The sequence below is a fragment of the Elephas maximus genome, chromosome 8, assembly GCF_024166365.1.
Source record: "Elephas maximus indicus isolate mEleMax1 chromosome 8, mEleMax1 primary haplotype, whole genome shotgun sequence".
Classification (NCBI taxonomy): Eukaryota; Metazoa; Chordata; class Mammalia; order Proboscidea; family Elephantidae; genus Elephas; species Elephas maximus.
Window position 1 is genome coordinate 122,479,319 of NC_064826.1, and position 21,467 is coordinate 122,500,785.

At 55.9% G+C, this 21,467-nt stretch overlaps 2 protein-coding genes across 3 annotated transcripts in view; both read right to left on the reverse strand.

Moving 5' to 3' along the window:
- LDB3 (LIM domain binding 3) overlaps nucleotides 1-3,593 on the reverse strand; it is a 67,728-nt gene extending 64,135 nt beyond the window's left edge. For both annotated transcript variants that reach the window (XM_049894349.1, XM_049894350.1), the window contains exons 1-2: nucleotides 3,554-3,593; nucleotides 3,336-3,451 (exon numbers count right to left, since the gene is read on the reverse strand). In XM_049894349.1, coding sequence (XP_049750306.1) covers nucleotides 3,336-3,428 — 93 coding nt within the window. In that variant the 5' untranslated portion in view covers nucleotides 3,429-3,451; nucleotides 3,554-3,593. The remainder of the gene's footprint in view (nucleotides 1-3,335; nucleotides 3,452-3,553) is intronic.
- Nucleotides 3,594-6,074: 2,481 nt separating this feature from the next.
- Nucleotides 6,075-17,482, reverse strand: OPN4 (opsin 4). The gene is made up of 10 exons (XM_049893565.1): nucleotides 17,307-17,482; nucleotides 15,970-16,115; nucleotides 14,328-14,461; nucleotides 13,788-13,991; nucleotides 13,067-13,238; nucleotides 12,560-12,724; nucleotides 11,454-11,561; nucleotides 10,347-10,527; nucleotides 8,611-8,754; nucleotides 6,075-6,233 (listed from the first exon to the last, which is right to left on the reverse strand). Exons 1-10 carry the CDS (start codon nucleotides 17,448-17,450, stop codon nucleotides 6,075-6,077), a joined length of 1,557 nt encoding a protein of 518 aa, XP_049749522.1. The 5' UTR covers nucleotides 17,451-17,482.
- Between the last annotated feature and the right edge of the window lie 3,985 nt (nucleotides 17,483-21,467).

A 21,467-nucleotide genomic window follows, 5' to 3' on the forward strand; every position in this document is an offset into this window, starting at 1 on the left:
TCAGCCCTGCGACTTCCGCAGCCCCCTGGTGGTTCCTGGCTGAAGAGCAGGCGGACTCTGCTTTCACCGCTGCGTGTTGGAAAGCACGTTCTTACAAGTGCTTTCACGAAGGCATTTTCCCAGGTGAGAAAACAGGCTGAGAGAGGCAAGCTGACTTTCTCAAGGGGGCAAGCCAGGGGTTAGAAACAAGACGCAGAGGGGCCAGACTCCAGGTCCTGGCCCAGCCTCCGGCCGACCTGGGGCAGGGGTGGGAGCTGAGCCTTTGAGCGGCTCCCTGGCCGCTGCCCCGCCCCTCCCCCACTTCCTGGGTTGCTGGCTGGGGTTGGGCGGGTGGGAGTGAGAGGGCAGCTCCTGTTACAGGCCCAACGCACCTGTCCCGGATAAATTAAGGCATTTCCCCTCCACCCTCCAGTCTCCTCCTGAGCCCTCTTCTCGGGCCCTCAGTCTGTGAACCACTGAAGGGCAGCCTCCTGGCTCCTGCCCACACTTCCTGGGAGGACGTGAGGGGCTGCTCCTGCCCGAGATTGGGGCCAGTGGGTGCGGTGGAGGGCGGGGCCAGGGAGCTGCTGCCCCAGCCCTGGGCAGGCGGTTGGGTGGGCTTTCTTACAGGAAAAGCCTGCAGCCAGCTCCTGCAGCTGACTGGTGGTGGGAGCTTTTTTCCAGCCCTTTGGTCAAGGTCAGAGGGGTGAGGTGGGTGGGCATGGGAGCTAGGGGCTTCCCAAGGGCACATGAAGCTCCACCCCATGCCATGTCCCTCTCATAGCAAATGTGGACTTCAGTTAGTCAGGCTCTGAAGTGATAAGGCTCATCCCAGCTCTGCCTGTCTGACCACCCCAAGGACTGTTGGGAATGTGCACAGGGGCTGCCAGCCCCACTGAGAACCAACAGGCTCTGCCTTTACTAATGTCCCCTCTGCAGTAACTTCCACTCGTACCTGCAGCAAAGGCTTGGCCAGAGTGCCCCAACTGCACCCTGCCCTTGCCACAGTGTGGCAAATGCATGAGGCTGGGTAGGGGTGGGGTTCTTTCAGAGACACTGGCCCTGCATCCCCTTTGTGTGGGGGGGGAGGGGGTGATTCTGCTGTAGAAGGGCCTTGAGAGCCCCAGCAAGACCCCACGACTGAGGCGGGTGGAGGGGGTGGTGTGTTTGCCCCTTCGGTGAGGCACTGAGCTTGGGACGCCCGAGCCCAGGGCATGATCAAGAGGCTCTGAGCCTGGGGAGGGCTTCAGTACTCAGCCCAGCCTGCTTCATGGCCTTGGTGACTTGGTGTGTCCCTGAAGGAAGCCAGTCGCCATCACGTCCATCCCCGAAAGCCCTGCCTGAGCAGCAGGTTCTATTTTTAAACGTCCCTCTAGTCACTGGCTGCAGTACATCCCTACACACTGCCTCCCTGCAGAGAGGACTTTCTTCCTGCTGTCTAGCTTAAGGCCCCTGTGCTGCAATTTAAGCCCTTGGCTGGCTGGGGCCAGGTGGCACATAGACCCTGGGTGAGGTCATTGGCTATCCTGGGTGCCACTGAGCTAGGAGGGCTAATTTCTTTTCCCAGGGATAGGGCAGGGGGCACCAACAGGAGGCCTTGAGGATGGTGGGGTTGGGGGAGACCTGGCCTTGGTCCTGGCTGTGGGAGGCCAGGGACCTGAGAGTCAGGGTGGGCAGTCCACCTCATACAGGGGGAGACCTGCAACAATGGGGTGGGAGCTGTGTAGAGACCTGGGGCGCAGTGTCTCTGGGCTCAAATGCCCACACATCCATAGGAGAGGTGTGCAGGGTTCTGGGCTCTGTTTTCAGTGCAGGTCTGTGGTCTCCAAAGTGGCAGCACTAGAAGGGTAGAGACTCTGGAATAGAATGAGCTGGATCTCCAGCAAAGGATGAAGGGCAAGGCTTTCTCCTTAGACCAGAGCCAGGCCAGCAGCCCCATCCTGGGAGCGTGTGGCTGCTGTAGCTAAGCAGGACTTCTCCTTCTTGGGGTCCCCTCAAGTGCCCACGTGGGTTCAAGAACCAAGACTACTCCTCCAGGGGGGTTGTTGGCCTCTGACCCTCTGCCACGGTGCTCTGGGCCCCCCCACCTGCATCTCCATCCACCGCATGCCATTCCACATCTTGTAGCAAATGTGGACTTCGGTTTGTGAGGCTCCCAAGTGATACGGGTCATCCCAGCCCTGCCAGGCCTTCCCCAGGTGCCCACTTCAGTGCTTACCCACCCCTGTCCAAAGCAAGTCTTGGCTGCTGTGGTGAAGAAACTGTCTCCCTATGCCCTGGGTAGGCAGCCACCACCCCTTTTGCCATCTGCCACCCTCCAGTCACAGCCTGGGGCCTCATCCTGCCCGTCTTGCCGAGACCAGCCCTGCCAGGTGCTCAGCCTCCACCTTGCTCCATCAGGCAGGGGCTGTCCTAGCCCCTTGCACATCTCACTACCCAGCCTGAGCCTTGGGGCCTTTAGCCCAGCTCTGCCAGGGATTCATTGGGGAGTCCCTTTGACGTGTATTTATTGAACATCTATTATGTTCTAGACACCTCGCTAGGTTCTGGGGACATAACAGTGATGAAAACAAGTCCCTGCTCATAGATAGCTTACTATTGAGTGCATCCTAGCTTACAACATCTCTCTGGGCTGCAGTGGCTCCCACTGGGCGATGGGAGTTACTTAGATGGACTCCAATGCGGTGTACATTTCCCTTCAGGCATTGCAGGGAGGAGTCGGGGCATGAGGTGAGACAGGCAGCTACACAGCTGGGGGGAGTGGGAAGGAGCTGGCCACCGGTGCATGGTCCCTGGAGGGGCTGGTATCGGAGGTCTGGGAGACAGCAGCTGCTGAAGCCCAGGAGCCATCCAGCTCAGCCCTGCAGTGCAACAGCAGGGCAGCAAAGGTCAGCAGTCTGTCCGTCCATCTATCCACTCACCTGACTGTCACTGACCTCTCCAAGCTAGGGGTGCTCTCTCCCCAGAGCAGCTGCTCACTTCCAGGGAGCTACTCCAGGCTTGGGGGCACTCGGATCCCATCCTGCTCAGAACGGCTTAGGGAGGTACCATACTCTCCGCCCACCTGCCAGCTCTGCAAACTCAGTGTTTCCTTCTCTACTCAAATCAGCGGCCATCTGCCCGCGGCGTTTCTCACTCCTGACTGTCTGGCCAGCTTGGGTGGGCACATGGTTGTGGCCGAGACCAGGGGCCTGAGGCTGGCAGTTATCAGCGAGTTCAGTCCCAGCCCCTGGATGGGGGCTGGAGTGTGCTCTTCTGTCTGAGAGCCTTGGGAGGGCAGACAGAGGGACACACACTCCCCTCCTCCAGTGTGCCCCGCCCCTCACAAGGCCAGGCTGTGGGCAGTGCGCACTCACCCGGGAGATGGTGAGCGGCATGTTGAAGTCCTTGCCCCCCTGCAGGCGGAAGCCCCAGGGTCCGGGCCCAGTCAGGGTCACGCTGTAAGACATGCTGGAGTTGACAGCTGCGGTCTCTGCAGGGAGAAAGAGGTGGGTGAGAGGGTGCTTTGCCTGGAGCCTTATGCACCCTACACCCTCAGCCCACTTCTGCCCCTGGTCCCACCGCTGAGCCTTGCCTGCTCTGTCCCTCACTGCCCAGCCGGGCTGTGTGGAGCTCCTGAGAGGCTCCTAAGAATAGCCGGAGCGAATGCCATCGACACTGATATCTGCCCTCAGCTGCGCCCATAAATGGGCTGTAACCCTACACTGTGCCCGCCCGCCCGTGGCCTCCCAGCCGTGTCCACCATGACTCACACGGCTAATATAGCCCCTGGGGAGGGGTACTCAGCATCCAGCACCCCCAGGGGGCAGGAAGGGGGCACTGGCCAGGTTGGTGATAATGCTCTCACCTCTTGCCCTCTGCTTTCTGCTTCCCTTTGTTCCTCTGGGAGCCCAAACTCACTCTCTCTGCTGAGCTACACCCCCAGCCCCTAGGCCCAGAAAGACGGGGTGAGCTCCCCTGGGTAAGGGCTTTGTGGTTGGGGTCTTGGCTGCCCTGTGCACCTGGTGAGGACTCAGGTTGTGTCTTATGGTGGGGGCCCTGATGGTGCCTAGGACTAGGCTGAGCCCCCAGCTGGTTGGGACAATGCTTCAGCACAGGAGACGGGTGACTTGGCCTGGGTTACTCAGGGCTGGACCCTCCACACCTTTGGCCCCTCGGGTCCGGAGAGGCTGCCATCTCCCCCCAGGAACCCCAGCTCAGAGAGGCTAAATGACTTCCAGGGTTACACAGTGGGGAGACCCAGGCTACTCTACAGCCTGGGCTCATTCTGCGGAACTCCAGATAATGGCTCCCAGAGGCTGGGGGGAACCGCATGAGGGCCACAGGACCCTCCTGAAGCCCTGACTCGAGGGGCTGGACCCTTGTCCACTCCCCTTGGCGTGGGCCTGAAGGCAGGTTCAGGGCCACACCCATGCCCCCAAGGCCTGCTGGGGGTCCAGTGGTTATTCCTGGCCCTCCTATCTCATGTGTGCTCTGGAAAACTTGACAGGAGCTTGGAAAGCTCCAGCTGCCTGTGTCACTGCCAGCCCGTGCCCTTTGCAATGGAATGGCAGGGGCCGGGGAGGGAGGAGATGCCATTTACTCAGCTGCTGGGACCTGGGGCCAAAAGGGGCAAGGAGGGGGCCCATGTGTGGTATGTTCAGCCCCTATCCCAGAGACAGTATGTTCTGGGTGGGGGTCAGGCCCTTTGGGACTCATGACTAGTTCCTGCCACTGTGGGCTTTTGGGCCAAGATTCCCCCAGGAGCATTTCCTCAGGACAGATGTCAGGCCCCGTCTCCTCTCTGGCTGGGGAAACTGAGGCTCAGGGAAGGTAACTGGGCTGGGTTGGTTTCTGGCCCTGACCTGGGCTGGGCATTGAGGACTCACAGGAGGCCTGGGTGTAAATAATTTCCTGGCTGCCAGCATCCTAGCCACACATACTGGATCTGGCACACCCATGGTGCACTGTAGAAGTCTCCATATTACAGGATTGTTTGGTAACTTGCCCCAGTTAACTAGTTGCTGTCGAGTTCGCTCCGATTCATGGCAACCCCATGTGTGTCAGTTTAGAGCTGCCCTCCATAGGGTTTTCTTGGCTGTGACCTTTCAGAAGCAAATTGCCAGGCCATCTTGTGAGGTATGTCTGGGTGGGTTTCAATTGCCAATCTTTTGGTTAGTAGCCCAGCATCTAACTGTTTACACCACCCAGGGCCTCCTGGTATGTTGCCCAAGTTTACAAAACATGAAGTGGAAGAAGCCAGGGCCGGATCAGTGTTCTTTCCATGCACACCATCGCCTCCTCTGGCCTGTATCATGCAGCCCAGCCTGCTGCCCCAGCCCTCGCCTGGGAGGCCAGCAGTTCGTGGCCAAGACCTCTGTCTCTCCCCCACACCATTCCCCGTCCCATCGAGGCCACATGCCATCCCATCCCATCCCATTTCATTTCATCCCTAACATCTGCCTTATCCCCTTTCCTACAGAAACCTGCTCTGCAAGCCAGGGAGGACCTGGCAGCAGGGCCATGAACAGCATGGGGACAGGAAGGCACATGGCCCTGCACAGAGAGGGAGAGCAATGGGTCAGCTTGGCTGTACCTGGGGTCACAGACTCTTTCTTTGGAGTCAGGCACCGCCTGGTGCTGAACTCAGGGGACAGGAAGGGGCAGTGGAGAGGATGCTTTTAAAGGGGAAAGCTGGCCTCCCTCCATCTGCCTTCCCCGGGGAAATCCGAAGGCAGGAGATCAGCTGGTCCCCACAGGCTGGGCAGAGGCTGCTTCCTGAATGCAGCAGCTCATGGGGAGCTCCCCCTCCTGCACTTTGAGACTGGGGCTTCAGGAGTGAGAGATGCAGGTGGGGGACACAGGGAGGAGGCAGGGAAGCTGCTAGAGGCATCCGAGGCCGGCCCTGGTTCTCTCTCCCATCGCAGCACCATGTAGAGACCATGTTTGTCCAAGGAGATGTTTGCTTTTTATTTTCCTACCGCTGTTAGAGCTGCACGACACTGGGATAAACTTAGACCGCTGCTTTGAAACAGACCGGGCAGTGTGTGCATGTATGCTCAGTGTACATGCAGGTGTGTACGCACAGGGGAGTGCTTGTGTGCAAAAGTGTGGGCTCAGAGGAAATGGCACACTGGACAGTGCTCTGGGGAGGAGGCCAGTTGTAAGACATAGTCTCCAGGCACGGAGCGTGGTCTCTGCTTGGAGCCCCTGGTAGAGCAGCCTGGCTCACAGGTAGCTGATGTGTCCCACGGAGCCATCACCATTGTCATCGCCTGAACAATGGCACCATACAGCCCTGGAGGAGACGCGGGTGCCTGGGGAAGCGGGGCACACTGTCCTGGTGGAGCTGGCAGTGTTGGCTGCTGAGGTGAGGAGTAGGTGTGGATCCACTTTGCAGGAGCAGGAGCTTGGTGGTATGGGGGAGGGGATGTGGCTGGAGCTAGGAGTCTCCGGCAGCATGGGTGACCTGGCTACTCCCACGACCCTCACGGGCAATCCTAGTCTGTGTGTGTGAGGGTGATGTGAGGGGCTGGGTGTCCCAGAGGAAAGGGAGAGCCAGTGGGGCATTCTAAGCCCTGGGGTCCAAGCAGGGGCTGGGAAGGGGGCAGCCCCTTGGCCTGAAAACAAACAGCACACATCAGTTCAGCCTGAGGGCTGTCCCAGTAGGAGCAGTCTTCCAAGGAACCTCTGGGTTTAAAGTCACCCAGTAGTGCAGAGGGGTCGGTATGGAAGGGCCAGGTCGTGTCCTGGGTCGGAGATGGACCTCCCCTGAGACCACAGGCCATCTGAGGAGGGAGTCACGGCTGGACCTCTCTCCTGAGCTCCAGCCAGGAACGTCTAAGGCTCCCGTTGGGTGGGCCCTTGGGGGTTCCCAGTGTCTCCACCTCAGTGCCTGGCCTCCAGAACCCAAATCCTTCCTCATCCTTGCTCTCCGCTTTCCTCCTGGTATCCCTTGGCATCCCTCCTCTACCCCTGCTACCTTCAAGTGCCACTTCCTCCAGTCTTCTCCTGGCAGGCTCATTCCATTCAACCCCGCACTGCCCTGCTGCCGAGGGTCCCGGCCAAGAGCAAGGCTGGCCATGCCCCCCGCAACTTAAACCATCTCAGGGACCCTGGAGACCTCTCCTGGCAGTACCTGAAGTCCTGTGATCAGGCTCCCCACCTCTCCTACCAGTTTCTACTTTTCCTCCTTTCCCCTGGGTCCCATACCCCTGGCCTTTTGTGTCCCCCACCACCACCTCCTAGGGTCCCCTTGGCTGCTCCCAGGGTCACAGAACAACGTTCTGACCCCGAGCTCCTTTGTGCCTTCCTGCGTTTGCACAAGCTGTTTCCTCCTCTTGGAATTCTCACCTCCTTTTTTTTTTTTTTTCTGCTCCACCCCCACTGGCTAATCCCAGCTTCACCTTCACTGTCCCTGGGAGGCCCTCCCTGGGGACTTGGCCCTGCTTGCAGCATCCTGTGTGCCCATACCTCGATGGCAGTGCTTATCACACACACTTGGTGACAGTTGATGTGCTGTCACTCCTCATCCCCCACTCCAGCCCAGGAGTTCCTCCAGGACAAGCGCTGTCTTTCCTCATTGCCCTGTCCAGCCTGTGTGTCCCTGCCAGGCCTCTGTGCTGGCTTCTGCTGTCCACAGTGCTCAGGGCTCAGGGATGGGGAGTGAGTCCTCCCTGGGGCTCCTGGGATGGCAATGCTGGGGGACTCAGAGGCTCAACATTGAGGGGTAGGCTTCAGTCTCCCCGGGCAGCAGCCTCAGATTGTGCCCTCTCTGTCATATACAGGAGAGTGGCCTTGGGGGAAGAAAGGTGGAAAAGTGCCTGTGGCCCTGGGCTTGCTGTGGAAGCCGGAGAGAGCCCAGGAGCAGGGTTAGATGGACTAGAGGACACGGGCGTGTCATGTGGGTGTGAGTGGAGGGGCAGGGTGGGGACTTGTCAGCTGAAGGGGAAGGGCAGCCCTGGGAGCCTATGCACATGGCATTTCCAGTGTTCCAAATATCGCCTTCTCTAATCACCATCAACATTCCGTTCCATAGGCACTTGGCCTGACAGCTGGCCTTCTTTTAATAGCCACAAGTATTCTGGGTGACATCCTGATCATGGGGCATTTATACCGAGTAAAAAAAATTTTTTTTTTTTTTTTACCTATACAGCTTACAGTTCCCCTCTTCCCTCTGCTGGGACCCCTACCAGGTATGTCCAGCCCTGGGCCTTGAGGTCACACAGAGAGGTACACACCACCCGTGGTTAGAGCAGACCAACTGTGGCACGCTTAGCCACATGCCCTAAGGTGTCACAGTAACACATGGTCACACAGATGTACAGCCCTCACAGGCATACACACGTGTATACGTGCCACACATTGGTCATAGTACACTATAGCTAACAATGACATCTGCTACATACATGCACAGTCACGTCACATATACACACAGACATGCTTAGGCCCTGCTCAGAGCATCTGGGAGTCACACAGGCCCCCAGACCCCCCAGCCAGCCAAGGGAAAGCTGGCAGGTGCAGGGAGGGGGTGATTCCCAGAGGGTACTGGGCCTGCCCTTGAGAACAAGTTCCCCTTTCCTGGCCACGCCCTGGGCTACTTGCCCATTCTCTCCACCCCTTTACACATTGGCAGGGGTCAGGCTCAGTCACCTTCCTGGGAGTCTCTGGTCCCCATCCCTGGGGCCTGGGAGGGGTATTGGCTTCTAGGTTCTGCAGGGCCTGACTGCAGGAGGCTTGTCCACTCACTTGCTGGGCACCCTCCCATGCAGCTGCTGCCTCTGTGTCCGTCCAGCCCTGGGGAAGGTCAGAGAGTCACTGTGAGGGGGGAGGGACATTCCATAGCCTTGCTCCTGCCCTTCCCCCACCAAGCCCTTTTTCATGCTTCCTGGGGATATTCACTGGGGTGAGGCCCATGACACCATGCAGGGTCACTGGTTACTTTAAATCCCTGCAAGTTGTGTGTGGATGTGCCAGTGTTTGTGTATGTGTGTGAGACAGAGACAGTGTGTGTGTGTGTGAGAGAAAGTGTATGTGAGAAAGTGAAAATGTATGTGTATGTGAGAGAAAGAGTGTGTGAGAGAGAGCGATAGTATGTGTATGTGAGAAAGTGAGAGGAAGTATATACGTGAAAGTGTGTGTGTGAGAATTAAAATATGTGTGAGAGAGAAAATGTGTGTGTGAGAGTGAGAGAAAGTATATATGAGAGAGAAAGTGTGTGTGTGAGAGTGGAAATGTGTGTGAGAGAGAAAATGTGCATGTGAGAGGGTGGAAGTGCAGATGTGACAAAGTGTGTGTGTGAGAGAAAATGTGTGTGAGAGTGAGAGAAAAAAGTGTGTGTGAGAGAAAGTGTGTGAGAGTGAAAATGTATATGGGAGTGAAAATGTGCATGAGAGAGTGCGTGAGAGAAAGATGGTGTATGAGAGAGAATGCGAAAGTGTGCGTGTGGGAGAGTGTGTATGTGTCTTCTTAAGCATGTAGGTGTTTATAATTCACTGCAATCGTTCCTTGAAGGAAGGGAATCCCTGACATCTCCTCCCTTAACTGGAGGCCAGTGGAAGGAGATCACTGGCTGGTCCACAGGGCCCTTGGTGAGGCCCATGGTAGGCAGAATGGAGGTTCCTGAGTGTGGCTGGGGTAGGACCCCTAGGTGCAGGGAGCTTTCCTCAGGGCATCAGGTGGCTTCATAGCCCCAGGCCCTGGAGAGCGGCTGACACAGGCTGGAGGCGTCCAGGGATGACTACAATCCATGGGTCAGCACCAAGCGTGGGCACACCTACTATCTCCTAGCCAGTCTTGGCTGGTAAAATGACTGTTTTCCATTTTCAGAGGTGGGTCTGGAGGCTCAGAGAGGGTGAGTGACTCATTAAAGCTCATATAGTGAGCGGTGGTGGAGCTGGGGTATGAACCCAGGTCTCCTGACTCCAGGGCCAGCATCCCTTCCACTGTACCCTGTGGATTCCTTGAGACTCCCAGAAAGAGAGGGGGCTTAATACTGAGGGGACAAGGGACCCTGAGCTGGCTCTTGCCTTGTCTCTTGAGGTCTGTCTATGGCTCTAAGCCACTGGGACAGTGACTGCTTGGAAAAGGACATGGCCTGGCAGTGACGGACGTATATTCAGCTGTGGTCTGCTGCTGGGGAACCTCAGGTGGCTCCGTTGCCCTCTCTGGCCCCAGAGCCCGGCCTGTGGGTGAGGATGATGCAAAAGAAGGCTATGGAGAGGTTGTGGGCCGTTCTTCCTGCCACCAGTCCAGTGTCCTGACTGTCCCAAACTCTGAGTCTCAGAAGCACCCTCGCTTGGGCCCAGGTACCTCCCGGAGCACTGAGGCTGGCTTGGCTGAGGAAAGGATGACCAGGTACCAGCCAGCAGAGGCCCCAAGATTCTTACCACCTCACTCTCAGAGCCCAGGGATGCCTGGCGCCTCCTTCCGGAGATCCAGCTGAGGTCAGAGGCCTGGCTGCTCAAGGTAGAGGGGAGAGTGGAGTGGTAGCTGGTGTAAGGGCGGGTGCGCTGGCCCGACACGCCTAGCATCACCCCCAGGCAGGGCAGGTGCTGGGCAATGGCCATTCTGTGGGGGCAACACATCGGGTTAGGGCAGGAGGTAGGTTGACTGACAGGCACATGGTGGGGGGTTATAGGGAGGAATGGACATACTGAAACAGGGCTAATGAGGGGTGGACAGAGAGCCACTGGGGGAATGAGGAGCCTCAGACATTGGGGTTACGAGGATAGACAGATGTTGGGATGATTAGAATGGACAGAAAGATACTGGGAGCCACCGGTGGTGACGAAGGACAGACAGATGCTGAGGTGAAGGGGCCTGACAGACTCACAGGGCTGGTGAGATGGACACACAGACACAGGCTCAGTCAGGCAGACATCAGTACAGTCCCTCAAGGGGCTGGGCCAAGCCACATCTCTGCAAATGGAGTCAGGGATACATCTGAGCAGCCTCTGAGCTAGATGGGCTCAGGCCTGGGCTGGCTTCAGGCCAGGTAGTGAGCTGCTGACACCTCGAGGCAAAGGGAAGCACTGCAGGCCACCACACTGGGGTCCTTATCAGCAGAGTGCACTGGGCCTGAGTCACCCCCCCTGCCCCCCAGCACTCTGCCAGAGCCTTTTAAGCAGATCAAGTGCTCCCTGCTATGGTCTTTCTATGACACACTGTCTAGTGGGTTGCTTCCCAGCCGACAGCACTGTTGATCTGTTGGCTCCAGCTCCTAAAGTCCCATAGTTAGGATTGGACACTGCCCAGAGAGCCCTGACATCCCTCCAAACTGGGCCCTGGGAAGCTGGGGCAGGGGAGGGGTCACTCCAACTCCAGACTTCATCTAGTGTCACAGGCTGCTTCCAGCTGCTGGTGGCCCTGCCCAAGGCACATTCGAGATACAGAAATGATGGCTGGTCTCTGCCCTTCATTTGCAGGCCCAGAACCTCCAGGCCCTTGAGGTTGGCTGGGAAGCAGTGGGCTGGGGGTCTGGAGGAGGGTCGCACCTGTACTTGGGGTGGGTGATGGCGTAAATGATGGGGTTGTGGATAGCAGAGGCCTTGGCGATGACAGCAGGCACTGAATTCATGTAGGGCGTCAGGACATGTGCGTACCTGGGACAGAGAAGATGTGGTCTTGCTTTGCTGACTGGCCCTCCCTGAAGGCTCACAGCCCACCTGCCCACCCTCTCAGGAGGCTTTTCCCTCTGGGCCAGGTCTTGTCAGCGGGACTGCCCACCCCAGCCCAGCCCAGCTCAGTCTACCTTTGCTCCATGGGGGGTACTGGCCATGCCAGAGAGAATTCTGAACTGAGGTTAAACAAAGACAGAGGTGACTGGGAATCTGGGAAGTGGTTGAGGGAGGGACCTTGGAAGGAAGGATTGTTAGGCTGGGGTGCAGTTTGAAAAGTCCCACTGTTCCTTGGAGCCTGTGCTGTTGGCAACAACGCAGGTGAGGAGTTAGTACCCCCCTTACCACCAACCCTGATCCTCAGGCCCTCTGCCCAGCTCTGTACATGCCTACACCAGCCCACCTGCCCACCTGCCCCTCTGATTCTCTTAGAGTAACTTCACAGGAGAGCAGACAGGCCATTCCTGCATGAGGAGAAGGTGTGGTACCCAAACCCTGGCATGGTTCAACAGCTCTCACTGTCTCAAAAATTCTTCTGAAGCCTAGCCTAGGTCCATGCTTCTGCAGACTTCAAAGTCCCCAGAGTCTAGCCACAAAGAACTAGTGGGTACCCTTAGGGACCCATTCCTGGAAGTGAGCAGCACCCCTGCTGTGTGCCCACAGCCAAGCAGGGACAGAACTGAAATCGCAGGGAGATCTGCACATCCCCAAGGGGTTTTGCAGGACCAGGCAGCCCTCACAGGCCACAGGCTGAATCTGGTTGTGGCCCAGAGCTCCCCCAGCATGTGTCCTGATGCCCCCAGGAACTAAGCAGACCTGCCTGGGGTGGAGCGTTGCATGCCAGGGAGAGAATAAGGCTGCGAGGCTGGACTCAGGGTGTGAGGACAGCTGGCCCTGGGCCTGGGCTGGGAAGGAAGAGGCTGCCCCCAGGTTGCCTTACCCTTCCCTTCAGCCCCAGCCCCAGCCTCTTAGCCACTACTCACCCTGCAAAGGCCACCAGGGCCACAGTGGAGTAGGGGGCCCAGGAGAGCACGTACAGCAGGATGGCCAGCAGTGCGATCTTGGCCATCTTCCACTCACTCTGCAGCCGCTGCCACTGCCGTGGGGACTCACTAGCACCCTCGCAGGCCCCGAAGGTCTGGAGGGCCCTAGAAGGGGCAGAGTCTGAGTCTGACCCCACTCGGGTTGCAATGCATGCAGGGTCACAGTTACTGTCGGGGCGCCTTCCTGTACCATGGGGTCATCCCCTCCCGTGCAGGCAGCCCTGGCTCCCAGAAAGTTCTTTATTGTGGTACCTCTTCTGACCCTGAGGTCCCAAGACCAGGCCTAAAGTCCCCTCTCCTGGTTACTTGTGCTGACTTTTAGGCCCCCCCACCCCAGGAGTGCATCTTCTCTGCTTATTTTCCCTGCCTGGCACCAGAGGCAGCCCTGGCAGGAGAGGCACAGCCCCCCACTCGCCTGTCCAGCTCTCCTCTGGGCCTGGCTCTTACCGGCCTGTCTCCCGGATGGCTTTAAAGATGAAGATGTAGCAGTAGATGATGACAAGCAGGGGGAGGAAGAACACAAAGCAGCAGAGGAGCATGGTGTAGGCGCGGAACGAGGGCGTGAAGCTCATGTAGTCCCAAGAGCAGGACGTCAGCAGCCCGTCGGGCACGTAGGCACCTGGAAGCCAGGGCAGGTGCTCAGTGGGGCAGCCCTTGGATCCTCAGCACTAGTTCCAGCCTGTTGTCCCCCAGGAGCTTTGTGTATGCCCCCAGAAAGCCCAGGGCAGTTGGGATACTGGAAAGGGCACTTCCCAAGCTGGTCTGGCAGAGGCATCAGCTCAAGAGACAGCTGGCCAGAGAGCCCACAGTTGTGGCTGCTTGATAGTTTGGAACAGAGACTTCACCATGGCCCCAGGGTCTCTGCAAAGCTTGAGCCAGCTTCTAGGTACTACCCCAGAGAGCTGGTGCCTTCCTGTCTGCTGAGGCCTCACACCCTAATGCCCTGCCTAATCTGACTCATTGCATGTTTTCTTCCCCTCTGGTGCCAGATAGTGCAGCCTCATTTTCCCTTGCTGGGGGGCATGCCCCTCATTGCCCATCTGACTAGAGGCTCAGATTGTCCATTGGCCCCTCCTACCAGCTGGCACACCCAAGTCCACCTACCTGCCTCTTGAGCTGGCCCCTCCCAGCCTATCTGCCCCTCCCCCAATTCTACCCACCCACTTACTCCAGCCAAAGAAGGGTGGCAGACTCCAGGCCAGGGCATAGAGCCAGATGCCCAGCAGAACAAGTGCCGCCCTCCTCTTGGACACCACACCAATGGTGGCCAGTGGGCGTGTGATCACCAGGTAGCGGTCCAGGGCGATGGCCGTAAGGGTAATCATGGAGGTGATGCCAAAGAGAGCTCCACAGAAGGCATAGAACTTGCAGCCTGTGGGCACAGCCCCTGACCTCAGTCCTCAGGAGGGTGCCCATCAGGTACCAAGGGGATGGAGCATGCTCGGCTCCTGCCCTCGCCTTCCAGCAAGCAGGCCTGGCCCTTTCTCCACCCTGCCTCCTTGCCCCCTCTGGCAGTGGCTGGTGGGGGACTCAGGACCTGAACCTGAGTCTTCCCTCCAGCCCTCACAGGCTGTGTGATTGAAAGCAGTTACTCGCTCCCTGCCCAGGAAGACCAAATCGCCTCCTCAGCTGAGCCCCCTCCGCTGTGGGCATCTCCTGGTCACAACCCTCCTCCCTGCTCCGGCCAAAAGAAGCCCTGAGTGTCTACCTGCCTCCCCAAAGAGCCACCGCTTATAGAGGCTGCTGGCGAAGAAGACGGGCGCCTGGGTGAAGGACATGAGGAAGTCGCTGACAGCAAGGTTGATAATGAACATGTTGGCGGGTGTCCGGAGGCCTCTGCTCCTGGGAGGGGTCACAGGCTGTTAGGAGGTTCTGCTGGGAGGCTTCTCTTACCCCAACCACATATAAGCTCACACATGCATGTACACATACATGTGCACATACAATGAATGCACAATGCACAGACATACACCAATGCACATGCACATGCATATACATGTGGGATCACACACATACACACATAGTGCATACACATGCACGTACATACACATATGTTCCATGTGTGCACACACGTGCACGTACGCAGGCACAGGCTGCTGGGCTACAGACCCATCTGGCTGTCCCGCAAGTACCCACTGAGCAGCCTTTCAGTCCAGCCGTACTGGCTGAGGAGTGAGAAACCCCAGGCAGCAACCAGCCCTTGTCTTCTGGGGCAGCTCCCTCAGGATGAAACCGGGAGAGCAATGCCCTCCGGAACTGCTGTGTGGCCCCAAGGAGCTGGCTCTTGGGCTGTGTCCATTTCCTCTTCTCTCTCCCTTGGTTCCCCCTGCTTGATGCACCCTCGATCCTTGGACAAAGCTTTGCTTTCCTAAGCCCCCTCTGACAAAGGTCTCCCCCAGGGCTTCTCCATTAGGCTTCTCCCACCATGCACCCAGACTGCTCCCCTCATGCTTCTCCTGTCTCCTTCCTGCTTGGGCACCACCTTCAGCCCCCTTCCTCAAGGGTCCCGGCCTAGCCCAGGGTCTCACTCAGCGCAGCTGTCCCCACAGTCCGCACCCTCAGGGATGGCGGAGGGGAGAGAACTGCGTTTGTGCACACAGGCCAGGCTTGCTGCCCGGCTTTTCATGAACCTTGCCTCCTGTTATCATCCATCTTCTTATCTACCCCTGAGGGAGGCCCCTCGTGCTCATTTTCAAGGTAAGAACACTGAGGCTCCACTTGTGAAGTGACTTGCTCCAGATCACAAAACTCAGTAAGTGGCATGGCCAGGATTCAGACCCTCACTTGCGGGGCATTACATGTGTGTGAACTTACCTGATCATCACAAGAACTCCATGAAATCAATCAAAATTCCATGTTGCAGACAAGAAAAGTGAGCTTAAAGAGGGCAAAAAATTGCCCGAAACCATTTGGCTGATAAGGGGTGGGGCTTGGGCTTCCTTTCCCATTTGCCTGACTCAGCCATTCAGGCTGCCTTGGGGGCCGAGAGGGAAGAGGGGCATAGTGAGTGGTTGCTGAGGGGCTTGAGGACCCAGGGCCCTGGTGTCCTGGGCTGCTCTTCAAGGCCAAGGGAGGATGGCCCGGGGGCAGGCACTGGTGGAGGAGAGCTGAGAGCTGGGTAGAATGGGCAAAGACCTGGGTGTCTTGGACCTGGGAACCAATGGCATGTGCCATTCAAACTTGCCTTTCCCTGGGCTTATGAATTAAGGCCTGGGCCTGAGGCCGTGAACAGCTTAGCCTGGCCTCCCCACCCAGCCTCAACAGTGCCCTGGCCAGGGCTGGCCCCCAGGTTTCTGTCCTCATGCTCCACCCTGTCTCTGTACCCTGGCCACAGCCCACCAGCCAGGCACCTGAAGAAGATGTAGATGACCATCAGATTGCCCAGCATCCCCACGAGTCCCACTAGCAGGATCACTGCGCCCAGGGTGTAGTGGGCGTGGTCCGGAACATCAACTGTGGGGAAGGGGTCCCAGGCAGCAGTGTGAGCCCTGGCTGCCTGTGGAGAGATAGAAATGAGGGTATCACCTTATGCCCTGCCACCTTCAAATTGCTTGGGAAGGAAGGGTCAGGGTTCTCAAAGTGGCAAAGCCACTTGCCCACACAGCTAGCAAGTGGCTGACCCAGAATGGAAATGCAGAAGTCGAGCCCAGGCTGCCATCCCACGGCACAGATGGGCACAGCTTCTAGGAGTGGCTCAGTTCACTGGCTGGAGGCCAGGAGGGCCAACAGATGCATGCCTGGGATGCAGGGCTATGGCTGTGGTGGCCCTACCTCTCCCTGGGGCAAAGGCAATGGTATGGACTCTGTCCCAAGTGCCCAAGACAGCAGCAATGGTCTTCAAGGTCTCCTGGGACTCTGGGGTGGAGGGGAGTGGTGGACTCCTCTGCTCAGGAGTCCCACCTGGGCCCCAAGCCTTAAAGGAGAGTTGCATTGCCTCTACCCTGCAGTACCTCCTTGATGTCTGGCATGAGACAGAGGGAAAGTATCCCCTTTTATGAAGAAAGCTTAGGCCTCCCAGGGTTACTGCAAGGAGGTTATGACCACATGAGGCCAGTACAGAGGGATTTAAAGAGCCTTCACTTGCTAGGGTTGGAGAGGCCTGACTTCTGTCTCACCTGGCCCCTACACCTACTGGATCCTTCCCATCCTGTCCAGAGCATGGGGTAGCATCCCTGGAAGGACATTGGCTTCTAGGGTCTGAGGATGCCCTCAGCCCTCACCAGTTCACAGTGGGGTGGTGGAGTATGGGCTCTGGGACCCTAGCTAGGATGATGGAAGCAGCAGCAGAGGGCATCCCAAGTCCCACTCTGGGCTGGACACATCTAAAATCCCAGGGTATAGATCATGAAGGACCCTTCTTTCCTGCTTCCTCTCCAGAAGGCAACGTAGAGCATCCCACCATCCTCTGTAAGGACTGGGCACAGCCAAAGGCGGGTCTGGGCAATTCCAGCCTCGTGCCTTCAAGGCTGGCCTTTCAATACTCTCCACGGGGAGGACATTGCTTGCATTCTCCTTACCATCCATTTCATGTAGGATGGCTCAGATAGACTCAGTAACAAGTCCAAGGTCCCACAGAAGAGCTCAGACCTCCCCCTGCCCCATCAAAGCCCCTGTTTGCCCCAGGAGTGAGCCAGGGAGAAGGGAGAAGGGAGGGTTCCATCTGGGCACACACTCACCCCAGGCCTACCGTGGGGCTGCTGGGAGGAAGCTCGCCCAGGCTGGAGGCGCTGGCCCGGGAGCTGTTCCACCTGCTGGCTGAGGCTGGGGTGGCCACGCAGCTGGGCTCCTGGGCCCGGCCTGATGGAACTCTTGGCCCCCAAGGAGGGTTCATCTTGTTGTGGGAATGGTCCTTTCTGGAGTTCACAGAGAAGTCAAGGGCATGGGGGAGCTCAGGACTTTGTGTCCAGCCTTCCCATTGTCCTTCATTCTCAGCACCCCTGCCCAGCCTACCAGCCTTCTGCTCCTGCCTGGAGCTGCTCTGGGGGCTGATGGCTGCTCTCTGTCCAATGACGTACAAAGCAGTGAGTGTCACAGTTACGGCGAGTCACAGCCACAGGGTCGATTGTCGCCTTTAAGTAGCAGAGCTGGGGGCTGCACATGCTCAGTCGCTCAGAGCCTACAGCTCTCCCAGATGCCAGTCCCTGAGCGTCTGCCCACAGGAAGGCTTGAGGAAGCTGGGAATGTGTGTGTGTGTGTGTCAGTGCATGTGAGCATGAGAGTGTGTGTGTGAGTTTGTTGGTTCAAGGGAGACTGCTGGCTTGGGTGGGCCCCTGGGTGTCGGGCAGAGGCTTTGTCCGCCCCTCTCATCCGGCTCTCCTTTCTCCTTGACCTCATCAAGAGCAGCCTCTGCCACTGCCAAGAATGCCCAGGGCTGTCTGGTGGGCAGGTAACCCTGCTGAGCCCGGTGTCCCCCATTCCCTGGTGTTCCCTGCCTCTCATGCCTGGCCCGTGTGAGCCCCTCATCTGCACAACCACCCTGCACAGAACCAAGGCTGCTTGCCCCATTTTGCAGACAAGAGTAAACCATGGAGCATTTTGTGTTTGATTTCTGAGCATAAACAGAGGAGCCCTGGTGGTGCAGGGGTTAAGTGCTCAGCTGTGAACCAACAGGTTGGCAGTTTGAACGCCCCAGCTGTTCTGTGGGAGAAAGATGTGGCAGTCTGCTCCCTTAAAGATTTACACCCTTAGAAACTCTATAGGTGCAGCTCTATCGTATAGGGTCGCTATGAATCAGAATTTACTTGTCAACAATGGGGTGAAGATTAAAAAAAAAAAAAAAACCCAAAAGCTGGTAGAGACCTGAGACCTCTCCAGCTTGCAGGCCTGGCCCCAGATGAGTGGACCTCAGGGCGTCCCCTTGCCTCCCTTCTAGAAGTGATGAGCCTCACAGGTGGCGAGCATGGAAGGTGAGCACAGCTGTTTTCTGGGATAGGCTGCCAGGAGGCCGATGGGGGAGGGGTCTGCTCAGCTTCCAGGCAGGGCTTGGATCCAGTTTGTTGCCAGTTGGAACTCCTGCTGAGAATTTGCATTTCTAGTAGGTTCCCAGCTAGTGCTGCTGGTTAGGGACCAATTCTGAGAACCACTAGTATAGAGCAGTGGTTCTCAAAATTTATTACACATAAGAATCACCTGGGGATCTTGTTAAAATGCAGATTCTGATTCAATATATCTGGGGGCGGAAAGGCAAATTCTCAGCAGCGGTTTGAACCAGAATGAACCAGTTCAAAGCCCTACTTCCAAGGACGTCCTTCGTGGGAGCTGTACCTTGAGGCCAGATTATAGGGGGTGATATGCCAGCCCCCTTTGTAGCCCTTCCCAATCTTTACCCACAGTACTCCTCCAGTCCCAGAGAGGGAAGCTGCACTTTCCGCCACTCAGACCAAGTTCCTCCCTATGCCCTTTTGTTTCTCGTCTTGGGCTCCCAGCAGCTCCCCTCGCCTGAGGGCTGAGGCTGAGGGGCTCCTTTCACTTTCTTTCCTTAAGCTCGACATGGACAAGCCAACTGCTTCTTTTTGAATATGGGGGTGTGTTCAACTATTAATCTGTGCTGGGAGCAATTCTGAGCCAACAGCAAGTGCATTTAGCACCCTGCTATGCCTTCTAGCCTGATAATTAAGAAAAAGAAGTCAGGCAAAGCAGCGAGCACAGTGCCAGGTCCATAGGAGGGAGTCTGCCAGGTGGACAGGTGAAGCGGGAGTCTGCACACACAGGTGCCCAGGCTAGAGCAGTACCCTCAAGAAACCCTTGAAGAAAAACTAATCACCAACTTTACATAGAAAGGAAAGAGGCCCCGGATAAGCAAAGCATTACTGAAGATAAATAACAAAGTAGGAGGCTTCGTACTACCTGATCTCAGAACCTACGCTACAGACACCATAGTCGAAACAGCCTGGTACTGGTATAATCACAGGCACATAGACCAACGGGACAGTATTGAGAACCCAGATGCGAGTCCATCCACCAGTGGTCAGCTGATCTTTGACAAGGACCAAAGTTAGTCTTTTTAACAAACGGTGCTGATAAAACTGGATGACCATCTGTAAAAAAAAATGGAACATGGTCTAACACCATACACAAAAAACTAACTCAAAATGAATCAAAGATCTAAATATAAAGCCTAAAACAATAAAGATCATGGGAAGAAATAGAGGCAATGCTAGGGACCCTAATACATGGCATAAATACAATATAATCCCTAACTAACAAAGCACAAACACCAGAAGATAAACTCGATAACTGGGAGTGCCAAAATTAAGCACTTATGCTCATTAAAAGACTTTGCCAGAAGAGTAAAAAGAGAATCTAAGACTGGGAAAAAATCTTAGGCTATGACATCTGACAATGGTCTAATCTCTAAGATCTGTAGAATACTTCAATGCATCAGTAATAAAAGGCAAACAATCCAATTAAAAAATGGGCAAAGGATATGAACAGACACTTCTCCCAATAAGACATTCAGGTGGCTAACAGACACATGAGGAAATGTTTGCAATCATTAGCCAGTAAAAACCAAAACCAAACCTCTTGCCATCAAGTCGATTCCAACTCATAGTGACTCTACAGGACAGAGTAGAGCTGCCTCATAGGGTTTCCAAGGAGAAGCTGGTGGATTCAAACTGCTGACCTTTTGGTTAGCAGCTGAGCTCTTAACCACTGCACCACCAGGGCTTCCATTAGCCATTAGAGAAAGGCAAATCAAAACTCCAATGTTACATCATCTCACCCTGATATTACTGGCACTAAAAAATAAACAAATAAAAAATGTTGGACAGGTGCGGGGAGGCTGGAACACTTATTCATTGCTGATAGGAATGTATAATGGTACAACCACTATGGAAAATGACATAGCGCCTCCTTAAAAGCTAGAAACAAATACTATACAATCCAGCAATCCCACTGCTAGGAATATATCCTAGAGAAATAAGAGCCATCACACTAACAGACATGCAAACTCTGTCCACTGAAGCATTATTCGCAACAGCAAAAAGATGGAAACAACTTAAGTGCCCATCAACAAATGAATGGATAAACAAATTATGGTACATACACACAATGGAATACTACGCAATGATAAAGAACAATGATGAATCCGTGACACGTCTTACAACATGAATGAATACTGAGTGAAATAAGTCAATCACAAAAGGACAAATATTGTATGAGACCACCACTATAAAAACTCAAGAAAAGGTTTACACACAGAAAAAAACAATCTTTGATGGTTAGGAGGGAGGGGAGGGATAGGGAAGGGAAATCATTAACTAGTTAGTAGACAAGTATTAACTTTGGTGAAGGGAAAGACAACACATGTTCTAGGGGAAGCCAGCACAACTCGACCAAGGCAAAGTCATAGAAGCTTCCTAGATTCACATCCAAACACCTTGAGGGATTAAGTTACTGGGGCAGAGGTCTGGGGACCATGGTCTCAGGGGACATCTAGGTCAATTGGTATAACGTAGTTCATAATGAAAACGTTCTTCATCCTACTTTGGTGAGTAGTGTCTGGGGTCTTGAAAGATTGCGAGTGGCCCTCTATGATACATCTACTGGTCCCATCCCATCTGGAGCAAAGGAAAATGAAGAAAACCAAAGATGCAAGGAAAATATTAATTCAAAGGACTAATAGACCACATGAATCACAGCCTCCACCAGCCTGAGCCCAGAAAAACTAGATGGTGCTGGGCTACCGCCACGGACCTCCCTAACAGGGATCACAATAGAGGGTCCCGGAGAGAGCAGGAGAAAAATGTAGAACAAAATTCAGATTCACAAGAAAAGACCAGACTTACTGGCTGACAGACTGGAGGAACCCCTGAGACTATGGCCCTCAGACACCCTGCTAACTCAG

What these genes read in the sequence shown, in the direction of transcription:
- OPN4 (XM_049893565.1), bottom strand. Translation starts at nt 17,450, where the DNA reads ATGAACCCTCCTTGGGGGCCAAGAGTTCCATCAGGCCGGGCCCAGGAG. An exon ending in GTCATCTACATCTTCTTCAG is followed by an intron (nt 14,462 to 15,969) that starts GTGCCTGGCTGG and finishes GACCCCTCCCAG; the next exon opens with GAGCAGAGGCCTCCGGACAC. An exon ending in GTGGCTCTTTGGGGAGGCAG is followed by an intron (nt 13,992 to 14,327) that starts GTAGACACTCAG and finishes CTGTGCCCACAG; the next exon opens with GCTGCAAGTTCTATGCCTTC.